The 14321-nt window shown below is 38.4% G+C and overlaps 1 protein-coding gene across 2 annotated transcripts in view; it reads right to left on the bottom strand.

Moving 5' to 3' along the window:
* Nucleotides 7563-14321, bottom strand: part of EXO1 (exonuclease 1) — a 44988-nt gene continuing 38229 nt past the window's right edge. Inside the window, exons 14-15 of one of the 2 annotated variants that reach the window (XM_005690569.3) lie at nucleotides 13837-14030; nucleotides 7563-11009 (exon numbers count right to left, since the gene is read on the bottom strand). In XM_005690569.3, coding sequence (XP_005690626.1) covers nucleotides 10871-11009; nucleotides 13837-14030 — 333 coding nt within the window. In that variant the 3' untranslated portion in view covers nucleotides 7563-10870. The remainder of the gene's footprint in view (nucleotides 11010-13836; nucleotides 14031-14321) is intronic. The other variant, XM_018060275.1, reaches the window with a different exon arrangement.

Raw genomic sequence — 14321 nt, forward strand, 5'->3', positions numbered from 1 at the left:
AAGTCCTATGGGGGTAAGTGTAAATGATTTAAGGTCCTGCCCCACAGCTCCGAAAATCCATTGTCATAATCCTTGGTCTCCTCTAATGAGTCAAATTTTCAGGTGTTTGTGTCTTATGGGAAAAAAATTAAATATTGGAAAAAAATATTAAAATTAAAATTTGGTATGCTTTTCTGACATCAAAGCATCTCGTAGACACAGGGAAGTAGAAAGGGGAAAATAAGCCTAATGTTTGGATCACAGTTTGAATACCAGGTTGGGGAGGTGGCAGGCCTTGATGAGATCAGCCACAGAGGGAGTTCCAAGCCCATTTTTTTAAGATTCTAGGCAAATTCTTGCTTCTGCACCTCTTATTTATTCTAATGTATGGGCTGGCACAGTGGCAGAGAATCTGCCTGCTAATGCAGAAGATGCTAGAAATGCTGCTTTGATCTGAGTTGGGAAGTACCCCTAGAGACAGAAACGGCAACCCACTCCAGTATTCTTGCCTGGGAAATCCCATGGACAGAAAAGCCTGATGGGCTACAGTCTGTGGGGTCGCAAAAAGGACAGGACTGAGCATACACACACACATTCCTGACACCTGACTGTTGGTCCTGTAGCCTAACAAACCTCCATGTTTAGAATGGTCTGGCTAAGCTAGTTTCACTTTTCTGCAAACATATTCCGTACATCCCTTTCTCTAAGTTTTGGTCACAGAAAGCATCCCAACTGCCTCTTTACTTGTCTTTGTTTCACACATCCCATTCAAGGACAATCAGGTTCCAAATTCTAAAAAAGTTCCAAAGAAGAACCTGTCTATTTCTCTGGGAATATTTGCTATAGGTACAACTTATATCCATTAATACCACCAGGGGCTTCCCAGATGGCGCTAGTGGAAAAGAACCTGCCTGCTAGTGCAGGAGACACAAGAGACGTGGGTTCATTCCCTGGGCTGGGAAGATTCCCCTGAAGGAGAAAATAGAAACCCACTCTAGTATTCTTGCCTGGAGAATTGCTTGGACAGAGGGACCTGGCGGGCTACAGTCATGGGGTTGCAAAGAATCTGGCACAACTGAGTAACTTAGCATGTACGCATGCAGTAACACCAGACATATCTTTTCTTCTTTTTTTTTTTTCCCCTTGGGTATATGACATATAAACAGCTCTGGCTTACTCCCATCAAACATGTCCCTCACAGTGTAGAAGACAAAGAGGTAACCAAGACATAGAACCTGCCCTCACTGGGTAGCCACACTTGAGTCTTTCTTGTCTCTGTTCTGTATTAATTAGGCCATTTGTTGCCTAGGTCTATTCTTCTCTACAACAAAAACATATCTGTGAAGCACCCTAACAGTAATGGCATCTAAAATGATTTATATCATGAAATGGAGCAAATTTTCCAAGGAAGGCTGTTAAGTGTTTCTCCTTCTAGCTCCTTTTCTGTAACATCTTTCCTGTTATATATTTTTGTGGCTAGTAAAATTACTAAAACATTCCTCTTTTGGTTGAATAAATCAGCTTTCAAATCTTAATTACTATGGAATCTTGAGAGGGAGAATTTTCACTTTTTTCCAAAATGCAGTATAGAAATTTTTGATGCAACATCGTTTAAATACTGAAAATGCTATCTAAACGTCATTAAGAAATAAGTTAATTATGACATGCATTTTATGGAGTTAGAATAATTAAAGGTAAACTAATCTATCTTTATTAGGAAAAGATGTTTAAATCCTATGTGGAGTAAAACAAGTTAGTTTCAGAAACTGTTTTAAAGAAGTCACAGAAAATAAAACTTCATAAAAAATAAAATACCCATGAGCTGACAGTAGGGAAAATTAGGATTGGGGGTACTAATTGAGAGACTTGAAGTTAGTCTGTAATGCTGAAATTTTTTCATAAGTGTGACTATATTTGTGCCTGACTTGTACAGTTAAAAGAAACAAAAGTAAAATATTGTATGCAAGGGTGAGTTTGTAAAGACTTAAAGACTTGTGGAATTCTTTTCAGACATTAAGCAATGTGGAGGAGCTGCCCCCTTGTGGAGCCTTTGGAATAGACTTTAAAACGTGTGTTAGTTGCTCAGTCCTGTCTGACTTTCCAACCCCATGGACTGTAGCTTGCCAGGCTCCTTGGTCCATGGAATTCTCCAGGCAAGAATACTAGAGTGAGTAGCCATTCCCTTCTCCAGGGGATCTTCCCGACCCAGGGCTAGAACCTGGGTCTCCTACATTGCAGGCAGAATCTTTACCATCTGAGCCACCAGGGATAAATCAGAGAATTTACTGTTTGATTCACAGAATTTTGGAGCTGTAATGTTTGTTCTATGAGAAAAAAAAAGAAGACAACAAAGGTTCAATAGTTTACTCAAGGTCACTTAAGAGTTTTGGACACATGTTTATAAGGACTTCAAGTGCTATACAATATGCAATGCCTGGTATCCAGAAGTCATGTAATAAGAACTTGAAACGCTGATCATATTGCTAGGAACTTTCTGGGCATTGAGAAACAAAGGTGGATAATGCTGATTGTGCAGTGGATTATAAAGTCAAATGTAATTGATATAGTTTTACATTACCCTCAGGCTGCATCTGGGCTTCCCTGGTAGCTCAGCTGGTAAAGAATCCATCTGCAATACAACAGGCCCCAGTTTGACTCCTGGGTCAGGAAGATCCCCTTGAGAAGGGTTAGGCTACACACTCGAGTATTCTTAGGCTTCCCTGGTGACTCAGATCATAAAAGAATGCATCTACAATGTGGCACGTGCAGACCTGGGTTTGATCTCTAGGTTGGGAAGATCTCCTGGAGGAGGGCGTGGCAACCCATTCCAGTATTCTTGCCTGGAGAATCCTATGGACAGAGGAGCCTGGTGGGCTACAGTCCATGGGGTCACAAAGAGTCAGACATGACTGAGCGACTAAGCACAGCACAGGCTGCATCTAGTCATTAAACAAGCCACAATAAACAACAGAAGTCTACTGATGGAGAGGGGCAAGGGCTTGAAGATAGACTCCTTCTGAGACATAAGTGCATGAAGAAGGCTAAAAACTGAAGATAGAGCAGGAACACTGAGAAACAAACAAAACTAAAAACCCTAGCGCCACACTAGAGGACTTTATTGTCATAGCAATAATAAACCCAAGCCAGTTAAACTCCTGGGTAGACTTTACAGTGCCTCACTCTAACCCCCAGTGGAAGATGCATGCTCATTTCCAACTGTATTATTTACTTCGGTCACTACTTTCCTACATCAATATATGGCATCAATACAAGTCAATCAGAAAACATGATACACACACACACAAAACACGGAAAATGAAAACACTTTTAGGACACAAGATATAGAATCAGACTCAGAGATGACCCAGATACTAGAAATATCAGACAAAATATTTGAAATAACTATTAAACACCTGGAGTAATAGGCTAATTTGGCCTGGAATACAGAATGAAGCAGGGCAAAGACTAATAGAGTTTTGCCAAGAAAATGCACTGGTCATAGCAAACATCCTCTTCCAACAACACAAGACAAGACTCTACACATGGACATCACCAGATGGTCAATACAGAAATCAGATTGATTCTATTCTTTGCAGCCAAAGATGGAGAAGCTCTATACAGTCAACAAAAACAAGACCAGGAGCTGACTGTGGCTCAGATCATGAACTCCTTATTGCCAAATTCAGACTGAATTGAAGAAAGTAGGGAAAACCACTAGACCATTCAGGTATGACCTAAATCAAATTCCTTATGATTATACAGTGGAAGTGAGAAATAGATTTAAGGGCCTAGATCTGATAGATAGAGTGCCTGATGAACTATGGACGGAGGTTCGTGACATTGTATAGGAGACAGGGATCAAGACCATCCCCATGGAAAAGAAATGCAAAAAAGCAAAATGGCTGTCTGAGGAGGCCTTACAACTAGCTGTGAAAAGAAGGGAAGGGAAAAGCAAAGGAGTAAAGGAAAGATATAAGCATCTGAATGCAGAGTTCCAGAGAATAGCAAGAAGAGATAAGAAAGCCTTCCTCAGCGATCAGTGCAAATAGAGGAAAACAACAGAATGGGAAAGACTAGAGATTTCTTCAAGAAAATTAGAGATACCAAGGGAACATTTCATGCAAAGATGGGCTCGATAAAGTACAGAAGTGATATGGACCTAACAGAAGCAGAAGATATTAAGAAGTGGCAAGAATACACAGAACTATACAAAAAAGATCTTCACGACCAAGATAATCACGATGGTGTGATCACTCACCTAGAGCCAGACATCCTGGAATGTGAAGTCAAGCGGGCCTTAGAAAGCATCACTACCAACAAAGCTAGTGGAGGTGATGGAATTCCAGTAGAGCTATTTCAAATCCTGAAAGATGATGCTGTGAAAGTGCTGCACTCAATATGCCAGCAAATTTGGAAAACTCAGCAGTGGCCACAGGACTGGAAAAGGTCAGTTTTCATTCCAATCCCAAAGAAAGGCAATGCCAAAGAACGCTCAAACTACCGCACAATTGCATTCATCTCACATGCTAGTCAAGTAATGCTCAAAATTCTCCAATCCAGGCTTCAGCAATAGGTGAACCGTGAACTTCCAGATGTTCAAGCTGGTTTTAGAAAAGGCTGAGGAACCAGAGATCAAATTGCCAACATCTGCTGGATCATGGAAAAAGCAAGAGTTCCAGAAAACATCTATTTCTGCCTTATTGACTATGCCAAAGCCTTTGACTATGTGGATCACATTAAACTGTGGACAATTCTGAAAGAGATGGGAATACCAGACCACCTGACCTGCCTCTTGAGAAATCTGTATGCAGGTCAGGAAGCAACAGTTAGAACTGGACATGGAACAACAGACTGGTTCCAAATAGGAAAAGGAGTACGTCAAGGCTGTATATTGTCACCCTGCTTATTTAACTTCTATGCAGAGTACATCATGAGAAACGCTGGGCTGGAAGAAACACAAGCTGGAATCAAGATTGTTGGGAGAAATATCAATAAGCTCAGATATGCAGATGACACCACCCTTATGGCAGAAAGTGAAGAGGAGCTAAAAAGCCTCTTGATGAAAGTGAAAGTGGAGAGTGAACAAGTTGGCTTAAACCTCAACATTCAGAAAACTATGATTATGGCATCTGGTCCCATGACTTCATGGGAAATAGATGGGGAAACAGTGGAAACAGTGTCAGACTTTATTTTTGGGGGCTCCAAAATCACTGCAGGTGGTGACTGCAGCCATGAAATTAAAAGACGCTTACTCCTTGGAAGAAAAGTTATGACCAACCTAGATAGTATATTGAAAAGCAGAGACATTACTTTGCCAACAAAGGTCCATCTAGTCAAGGGTATGGTTTTCCCATTGGTCACGTATGGATGTGAGAGTTGGACTGTGAAGAAAGCTGAACACCGAAGAATTGATGCTTTTGAACTGTGGTGTTGGAGAAGACTCTTGAGAATCCCTTGGACTGTAAGGACATCCAACCAGTCTATTCTGAAGGAGATCAGCCCTGGGATTTCTTTGGAGGGAATGATGCTGAAGCTGAAACTCCAGTACTTTGGCCACCTCATGCAAAGAGTTGACTCATTGGAAAAGACTCTGATGCTGGGAGGGATTGGGGGCAGGAGGAGAAGGGGACGACAGAGGATGAGATGGCTAGATGGCATCACTGACTCGATGGGCATGAGTCTGAGTGAACTCCAGGAGTTGGTGACGGACAGGGAGGCCTGGCATGCTGCGATTCATGGGGTCGCAAAGAGTCGGACATGACTGAGCGACTGAACTGAACTGAATATGCCTTGCGTAAAATATGGACCGTATGTGCATGCGCAGGTTGGGGGAATGTCAGCAGAGACGGAAACTGTAAGTTAGAAATACAAGAAATAAAAACAAAAAGCAGAATAACCCAGATGAAGAGTCAGGGAAAGAACTGGTTAACTAGAAAATGGGTTCATAGAAATTACCCAAACTGAAAAACGGAGTAAACATTACAGCACTAATAGCTGTGTGACAACTTACAGCTTTCTAATGTGTGCAGCTGGAACCCTGAAAGAAGAGAGAATGGGGCCTACATAGGGAAGTGAGACTGAGTTCAATTTGTTGTCACTTTATCCCATCTTTTCAGCCTTGTACTTTCAGCTGTGCTTCATGTCTTTCAAGAACAGAGGCTGTCTGGTGCCAACTGTCCAGTTAACTTTTCGCAATGAGGATAGTTGCTTGATTTCGTGCCCAAGTCACAGGATGTGTATCACTGAATTGTGGCAGGGCCTCTAGTCTAAGGTACATATTTTAACATTTTTGAGAACAGTGTACCTCAAAGTTGATGGAGTTTATTCCCAACTGTACATAAATTAATGATGCCTCTTACAATCAATTATATTTTCAATTTGATGGAGTACTATTAAAATAATGATTTTAAAAAATTATCATTGTATGGCAGAAACCAACATGACATTGTAAACATTTTAAAAAATATTTACATAAATGAAAAAAATAGAATATGAAGGGCCACACAAAACAAGTAAATGGCCTAGGAAATTAGAAGGCCAACATTTTACTTTCTGGTATCGATACCCTAATAAGCTATTATAAGCAAACCTTGCCATAATGTGGGAAACCTGGGTTCAATCCCTGGGTCGGGAAGATCCCTTAGAGAAGGGAAAGTCTATCCACTCCTGTATTCTGGCCTGGAGAATTCCATGAACTCTATTGCCCATGGGGTCACAAAGAGTTGGACACTACTGAACTCTCTGTAACCACCACCCTAAATTTTATAATTATCATTTCCTTATATTTCTCTTATTGTCTAATCACCAGAGTGGGCATCCCTAAACAATTTAGTCTAGTTTCGTCTTTTAATATGGAATTTTCCTCTCCCTTTCCTTATAATTTATCTGTTGAGAATCCAAGGGCATGTCATCTGCAATTTGCTGCTGTCTGAATTTTGCTAATTGCACACTCAGGCTGCAGTTCCCTATTTCCTCTGTCCTCCGTATTTCCTGCAATTTTGCAGCTGGATCCAGAGGAATGATGTCTTATCTCCAATTCCCTGGCAAGACTAGAGGATGCTGAGTTCTTTCATTAAGAGAAATGAAATGTCTAGTTACAATGTTAACAGCAGCTGACACTCTAAACCTAAATCCACTAATCCACTGGGGGTTGCAAAACAGTACTATCTCTTTTTCATTGTTAGAGCACTAAAAAGAGATTGATCTTCTGTTTCGTAACCCACTGGTACAGTATAAAGATGGGCATTCCTTGTACCTCAGTTGGTAAAGAATCTGCCAGCAATGCAGGAGACCCAGGTTTCATTCCTGGGTTGAGAAGATCCCCTGGAGAAGGAAATGGCAACCCATCCCAGTATTCTTGCCTGGAGTATAAAGTATACAGTATAAAGATAGGGGAAATGCCTGATATTTCTCCTTTACTTTCCCATATCCAAGATAATGCGTTGATACTCTGTCATCTTCTGAAGGTGACCAATTTTTAAATATATGTTTATGATGGATCAAATAAAGGACAGTTCCTATCTTTTCAAGATCAAAATCTCCCATGTTTGGAGAGTGGGGTCCTCTTCAGGTGTCTCCTTAATCGTTTTTGAAATTACATATTACTCACTAAAGGCTTCTGTTTTAACAAGATATCCTAGGCTTGCCTTTTATACATCTTTTCCAAGCTCTCATTTCTTTCAGTAAAGTGGTATATTAAGACTAGTGATTGGGATGCTCATTGGTACAGGATTGGTTACTTTTTTCTGGGTCTCTTTAGTACGTGTGGGTAGGTCTTCCGCTTTGTAGGCAGATGCTTTACCATTTAAGCTACCAGGGAAGCTATATGTAGGTACACATACACGTATATACATTCATAAGTTTACCAGTACTTCCAACTCGTTTATAACTACATTAAAAAAAAATTAAGCTGTTCTGTATTTTGTCTTAATCTCCTTTTTCCTAGACATTAAGAATCTTAGGGGTGGGGAAGTATCTTGGTTCTCAAGAAAATTGGGGATGAATTAAAATATCCCACAAATACTCATTTACCCTATCCCACATTATATACAAATAGTCCTAAAATAACAATTATCAGACTACTTCAAACTAAACCAAATGTTTTACATACAGTCTATTCTCTGTAGGTGTACTATGTCATCTGGGCACAGTCATTGCATATCATATTTCCCTTTTAGCCCTCATTTTTAGCTGCACAAGTCACTATGTTTGATGGTCATCATCAATCTTTATGGTGCTATTTCTCCAGTTATTTTGGTTATTTTCTGATTTCTCAGGAAGAGCTTAAGTGAGCAATAATTTCCAAATTCTTGTTTGATAGATGTTTGTATTCTAGATACTTTAAAGTTGATTTTGTTGAATATACAATCCTTTGCTTACATTTTCCCTTGAGTATCTTTAATACATTACTCAATTTCTTCAGGTATAAAGAATAATTGTGGAAAAATCTCATTATTATTCTTACATGTCACCCACTGTCCTTGCCTACCCAGAGGATTTTTCCTTCTTTAAAGTAACTTGTTGCTTACGTCTTGGTGTTAGCTATTTTGGATCAATAATCCTGGGTGTAAGAGTGCATTTTAAAAATATTGTTTCAAATCTTAAAATTTAAAAATTTTCTGAAATTATAGGTTGTTTTTTCTTCAGAGACTCTTATTATCTGTATATTGGACCTTCTGCTCCATCTTCAATATCTGTGACTTGCTAATCTTTTAAGGTGTTTTTTCCATTTTTTTTTTTTTTACCTATTTAAGGCATCATCTATCTGTATGATTATTTGTGTTCCTTCTAGCTTTAATTTCTGAAATTTTTATTTCTAATGCTCTCCTGAGCTTGCCTTTTTTTTCCCCTCTGACTTTTTCCAGTTCTAAATTTCCTTCATATTCTATAGCATTTATTTAACTTTTAGCACATTTTCAAACACACTGGTTTTGATTGGCTCAGTGGGCCTTTCTGGTAGATTTTCATTATTTATAGAGATGTTATACTGCTTGACTCTTTAAATCAGTTTTGTAAAGGAGTGACTGAAACATTTTTCTGTAGTTTCTTTCTAAGTAAAAATAAATCTCCTAAACTTTGAGCAGGCATGGCTCATGGGAGCTTCTCAGCTGTTTTGCTGCTCTTGTTGCTTTTTCAGTGTTCAAAAAGTATGCTCAGACAGTATTCTCCCGAGATTTCTTGGTCAACTATTCCTCTTGCTTTGTGTCTACTGTCTCTTTCCCACTCAAGCTTTTGTTTTACTTGCCAGCAGTTTCTCTTCTGTGGGGGACCCTGTTCCCCTAGAAGGGAGCCTTGGCAAATACGGTAAATCATTTCAAAAGTTCATATGGACTGCATTGCTTCAGTCCTTCAGATATAACTGCAGGCCTCTTGCACTCACTTACCATTGGATTGCATAACAGTTTTAAATGCTGTTCGCAACTTGGTCCGCTCTGTGCTTCAACAATTATTCTGTATAAGTTCTGTTCTCATGTCCATTAGTGCCCTATTGCCATTCTCTGCTTCTCCCATACAGATGTCAGTACCACCTTGCAGTCTTGTGGCTGCTGGTGGTTTGTCTTCACCTACTTACAGTTTGGGATTTAAATATATGACGCCATCTGAATTTGTTGTAATGTTGTTCATTGGTGTTTTGACTTTTGTCACCCAGTTGCGGTAATGTGGGGGTTCGGAGACTGAAAAACTACAGCACTGTTGCCATCTTCCCTTTCTTAATTTGTTCTGTAACACGAAACATTCACAGAAAGTTCAGTTTTGCTTTTGTTCTTTGTATAGCCTTTTCCAGATTTTGAGAAAAAAAATTGTCTCCATTGAAAATTTTTATGCTGTTTCTTAAAATATTATGTTTTTTTCCACTTGGACTCTTTATCCAAGTCCTCTACTAAGTCTCACTTAAAAATTAAACTGCTCTGAATCCCTTTCATTTATCCTCTATATCTCAGACACTTTTACAATTGTTTTACTTCTGGTCAGATTGTCACTTCACTTCCTTACTTCAGATCTTCACTTGCATACCTGGTTTTAGTTCCCATCTATTTCTTTGCAGAGTATGGACAAATCATCGATTCTGTAGCTTTAGTAGTAATATCTTACATCACACCTAGGACATAATTTTTAAATATAAGCTAAGGAATTTTTAGCTTACACTTCAAAAAAGATATACAAGAGAAACAGGCTACTTTGGAAGCTTAAGAATATGAATGATGTAAGTAGTTCCTTTCATATGATGCCGAAAGCAATTGTCCTTCACTGTCAATCTGTAACCTACGAAACTCTTCAGGGATAACAGAGGACTGTCCCATTTATGCAATGATCTTTAACCCTTCCAACAACCCCTCCCATCCCAGCAACTGTATTTCCAATTCAACCCTGAAAGACAGGAAAGACAGGTGAAAAAAAATGAAAGCATGGAAAAGTATAGTAATTTCTTACAGTATAAAATGATTACAGAATTGTAGTCTTCCATTTACCATCTATGTATTTGACAACATTATAGAAATCTTTAGAATAGATTTTTGTTTTAAAACTATTTATTTTGGCCGTACTGGGTCCTAGTTGCAGCATGGGGACCCTTAGTTGTAGCAAGTGGGATCTAGTTTCCTGATCAGGGGTCGAACTCAGGTCCCCTGCATTGGGTGCAAGGAGTCTTAGCCGCTGGACCACAGGGAAAGCCGTAGAGTAGATTTTCCAAAATTATTTCTCTAGTTAGCTTCTTATAAAAATATAAAAAGCCAAACAAGAACAGTTGCAAAATTATTATAAAAAATTGTGTTCTATTTAAAATAAATAGCATAGATCTAAGAACAAATCTTTCAGAATGGCCTCATTTCCAAACAGGACTTGAAATTGATAGAGATTCTCTTGCAGGCAACAGTCTCCCAGCTGCTTGCGTTTACTGGAATAGTGCTCTCTGAACAAGCATACATTCAGAATTGTTAAATATATCCTCTTCTTCTGGAGTTAGCTGGATGTTATCTTTGACTGGAGACAGGGGATCTGGCTTCTTACAAGAAGGAAGCTTTTCAGAATCTCTGCAAAATATAATAAAATAAAATGAATTTGGTGTTTTTATGGTAGTGTTTATTAGAGAATAATCTGCCTGGACAAAATAGAGGTACATAAAGAGGATAAGAACCTCTACCATATAATTTCCCCCAATTCATTATGTAACACAATCAAATTCTTCTGAGCACACCCTGCAAAATTTGAGTTTTGCTTCTTAGTACCCATTCCTGCTTTCTAAATCATCTTTCAAAGTAGGTACCACACCGCTACTAAATAGACACCAGTCTTTGGAAGGGATGATGCTAAAGCTGAAACTCCAGTACTTTGACCACCTCATGCGAAGAGTTGACTCATTGGAAAAGACTCTGATGCTGGGAGGGATTGGGGGCAGGAGGAGAAGGGGACGACAGAGGATGAGATGGCTGGATGGCATCACTGACTCGATGGACATGAATCTGAGTGAACTCCGGGAATTGGTGATGGACAGGGAGGCCTGGTGTGCTGCGATTTATGGGGTCGCAAAGAGTTGGACACGACTGAGCGACTGGACTGAACTGAACTGAAGGTAGAATGATTTCAGTAAACAAACTTTAGTTTTTTTCTTTCTAGCATCCTTCTCAAGTCTGGGTGAGAAGCAGCATGAGTGGAGCATGAACCAACGTTTAAGCCCTATCTTTTCACTCCTTCCTCACTCCCAACTTCTGGAAGGAAGTTCCATGTCTACAGAAACTAATCCTATTCCCAAGACCCTTTTGAGAGGTTTGTAATATTTAAAACTATTTTCATAATAGTATTTAGACTTTATCTGCTTTTCATACTGTGCTGACACTTGTATCAGTAATCTTAAAAAGGACACTTGTGCTGATAATAAGTAAAGCTGCTGGCAATGAATCAACACAGTGTCACCAAACTGTTTAAGAAATACTGATAGTACTAAAAAAAAAGTCAGTCTCACTATGGAAATTCAAATTTAAGTATTTAGCAAAGGGCTTCTCTAAAATGAACAGAGATTGTTTGTTATTTCTAAGGAAAAAAAAAAAACAAACCTAACAGCATTTGTTGCCAGAGACAAAATTCAAGCTTTCCAGTGAAAATCAGAATTTTGGAAAACTTATATCTGCCCCTTGTCACCTTCCCAATACTTAAAAGACTGCTGGCAAGACTGTGATTTTTAAAAATATTGTATAACAAAATGTGTCAACAATTGAAAGATAAGCACAACTCAGTAAGTCCACATTTTTCAAATGATTTACACCAATGTTATAAAATTATGAATGAGTAAAAGATGAACACCAAAATACAATATGAGCTAATAGACTGTAATGTATAAAAATCAATTAATGTGGTTTCATATCCTATATTACAACTTTTAAGAAACTACCTCGTACTGAATTTTGGTGTAATATAAAAGAAGAAAAATTAAAATTAAATAAAACATGCTATTAAGCTAAAGTACATTTACATGTGAGATCAGATTTTCTTCCTATAACTCAACCAAGGCATAACAAATCAAACAAAGAAGCAGATATAAGAATCCAGTTCAGTTACATTAAATTGGACAGTAAAGATTTGCAAAAATGTAAAACAATGTCATTCTCATTTTTGTTCTGAAAAACATAGTTTTGTAAAAATATACTATCAATTTTAAGATGAAATGAGATTGCTATTTTAAAATAAATATTTTCTAAATGTCCTTTTTAATAACACATTAAAAAGAGATATAACACACATAAACCAAAGCACTTTTGGGCTCTCAGTAATTTTTAAGACTATAAAGTGTTCCTAAAGGCAAAAAGCTTGAGAACTGCTGCTATATGGTTTAATCTAGACTTTACACAATGTAAGTAAAAAATAATTGTCCAGCATTTATTACAAAGTATTTCCACTAATACTATCTCAACTGATTGTGATAACAATATTTACTAGGTAAAGTTTAATCTTTGGCCACCTCATGTGAAGAGTTGACTCATTGGAAAAGACCCTGATGCTGGGAGGGATTGGGGGCAGGAGGAGAAGGGGACAACACAGGATGAGATGACTGGATGGCATCACCAACTCGATAGACATGAGTTTGAGTGAACTCCGGGAGTTGGTGATGGACAGGGAGGCCTGGCGTGCTGCAGTTCATGGGGTCGCAAAGAGTCGGACACGACTGAGTGACTGAACTGAACTGAACTGAACTGAACAGAACTGAAAGTTTAATCTTACCACTCCATGTAAGACACCTCCCTCCACCCCTTTCTCTTTGCTTTTATTCTTGGCACATTTGCTGTAATAAGAACAAGAAAATAAATTAACTATAAAGTCATGCTACTCTTTGGTTAATTTTGTTGTCTAACGGAAGAAATGTGGTTCAAAAAATGTAGATATAGGCAGGGTCAGCTCTCTTAAAACACTGCCATATACAGTAGAAATCTGGCTAATTCATCATATAAACTCATAAACTTACTGATTCTTCCCATTTTAGATGAGGTAATTTAGGGAAACAAACTGCCTTAAGTCCAGAAGTAACCATACAGCATTATCTTTCCATTCTCAAGTCTGAAACAACTTTTAGAAGGAAAAAAAGCTGAGGCACTTAAGCCCTGGAAAAGTAGTTTGCTTAACAACATAGAGACCCCAAAGCCAGACTGAGAACTGAGGTTTTCAGTTGGCCATCTTTTCACTAAAAAGAAGATACAGAAACTGAGAGTACATATTCTTACAGAGTCAGTTACAGGGACCAGAGGAAATTAAAGCTCTAAGGGTAAGAGGAAAAAGAATTCATAGGAAAACAGAAAGAGGAGACAGGAATTGAGATTATAGAGAAAAAATGATTTATCCTATTTTAGAATCAGTAACACGGTAACTCACTTTTTAAATACAAAATTTTTCCAGAGTTCATTGATTTTGATCTGCAGTCCTGGCTTGTTTTCGGCATTGTGATGATTTCTCTTATGGATGCTTGATGGCTTCTTGCTCAGCCCACTGGCTCTGGCAGGTACTAAAGGTTTGATCTTGGTTGTAGAAAGACTGTCCACAGAACTGGATTTATACAGCCCAGGAATCTGAAGATTAAATGCTTGTTTTAATACTACTGTGTTAAAACAAACTACCTTTAATCTCAAACTTTATACACTGAAACAAATTATTTATACACTGGAACAAAAAATAACCTATAATCAATGTGCAAAAGTGGGTCTAGGTCTGCAAAACTTATATAATATTTTTAACAGGTGATCCATGTACCTAAATTCAAGAGTTACAAAAGACAAGACAGAAAAGTGAGTCGCTCTTACTTCCTCACTGCCTTTAGGCAATTGCTATTACTGGTTTCCTGTGCAATGACTGAATTCATT

Source organism: Capra hircus, chromosome 16 (assembly GCF_001704415.2).
Source record: "Capra hircus breed San Clemente chromosome 16, ASM170441v1, whole genome shotgun sequence".
Taxonomy (NCBI): domain Eukaryota; kingdom Metazoa; phylum Chordata; class Mammalia; order Artiodactyla; family Bovidae; genus Capra; species Capra hircus.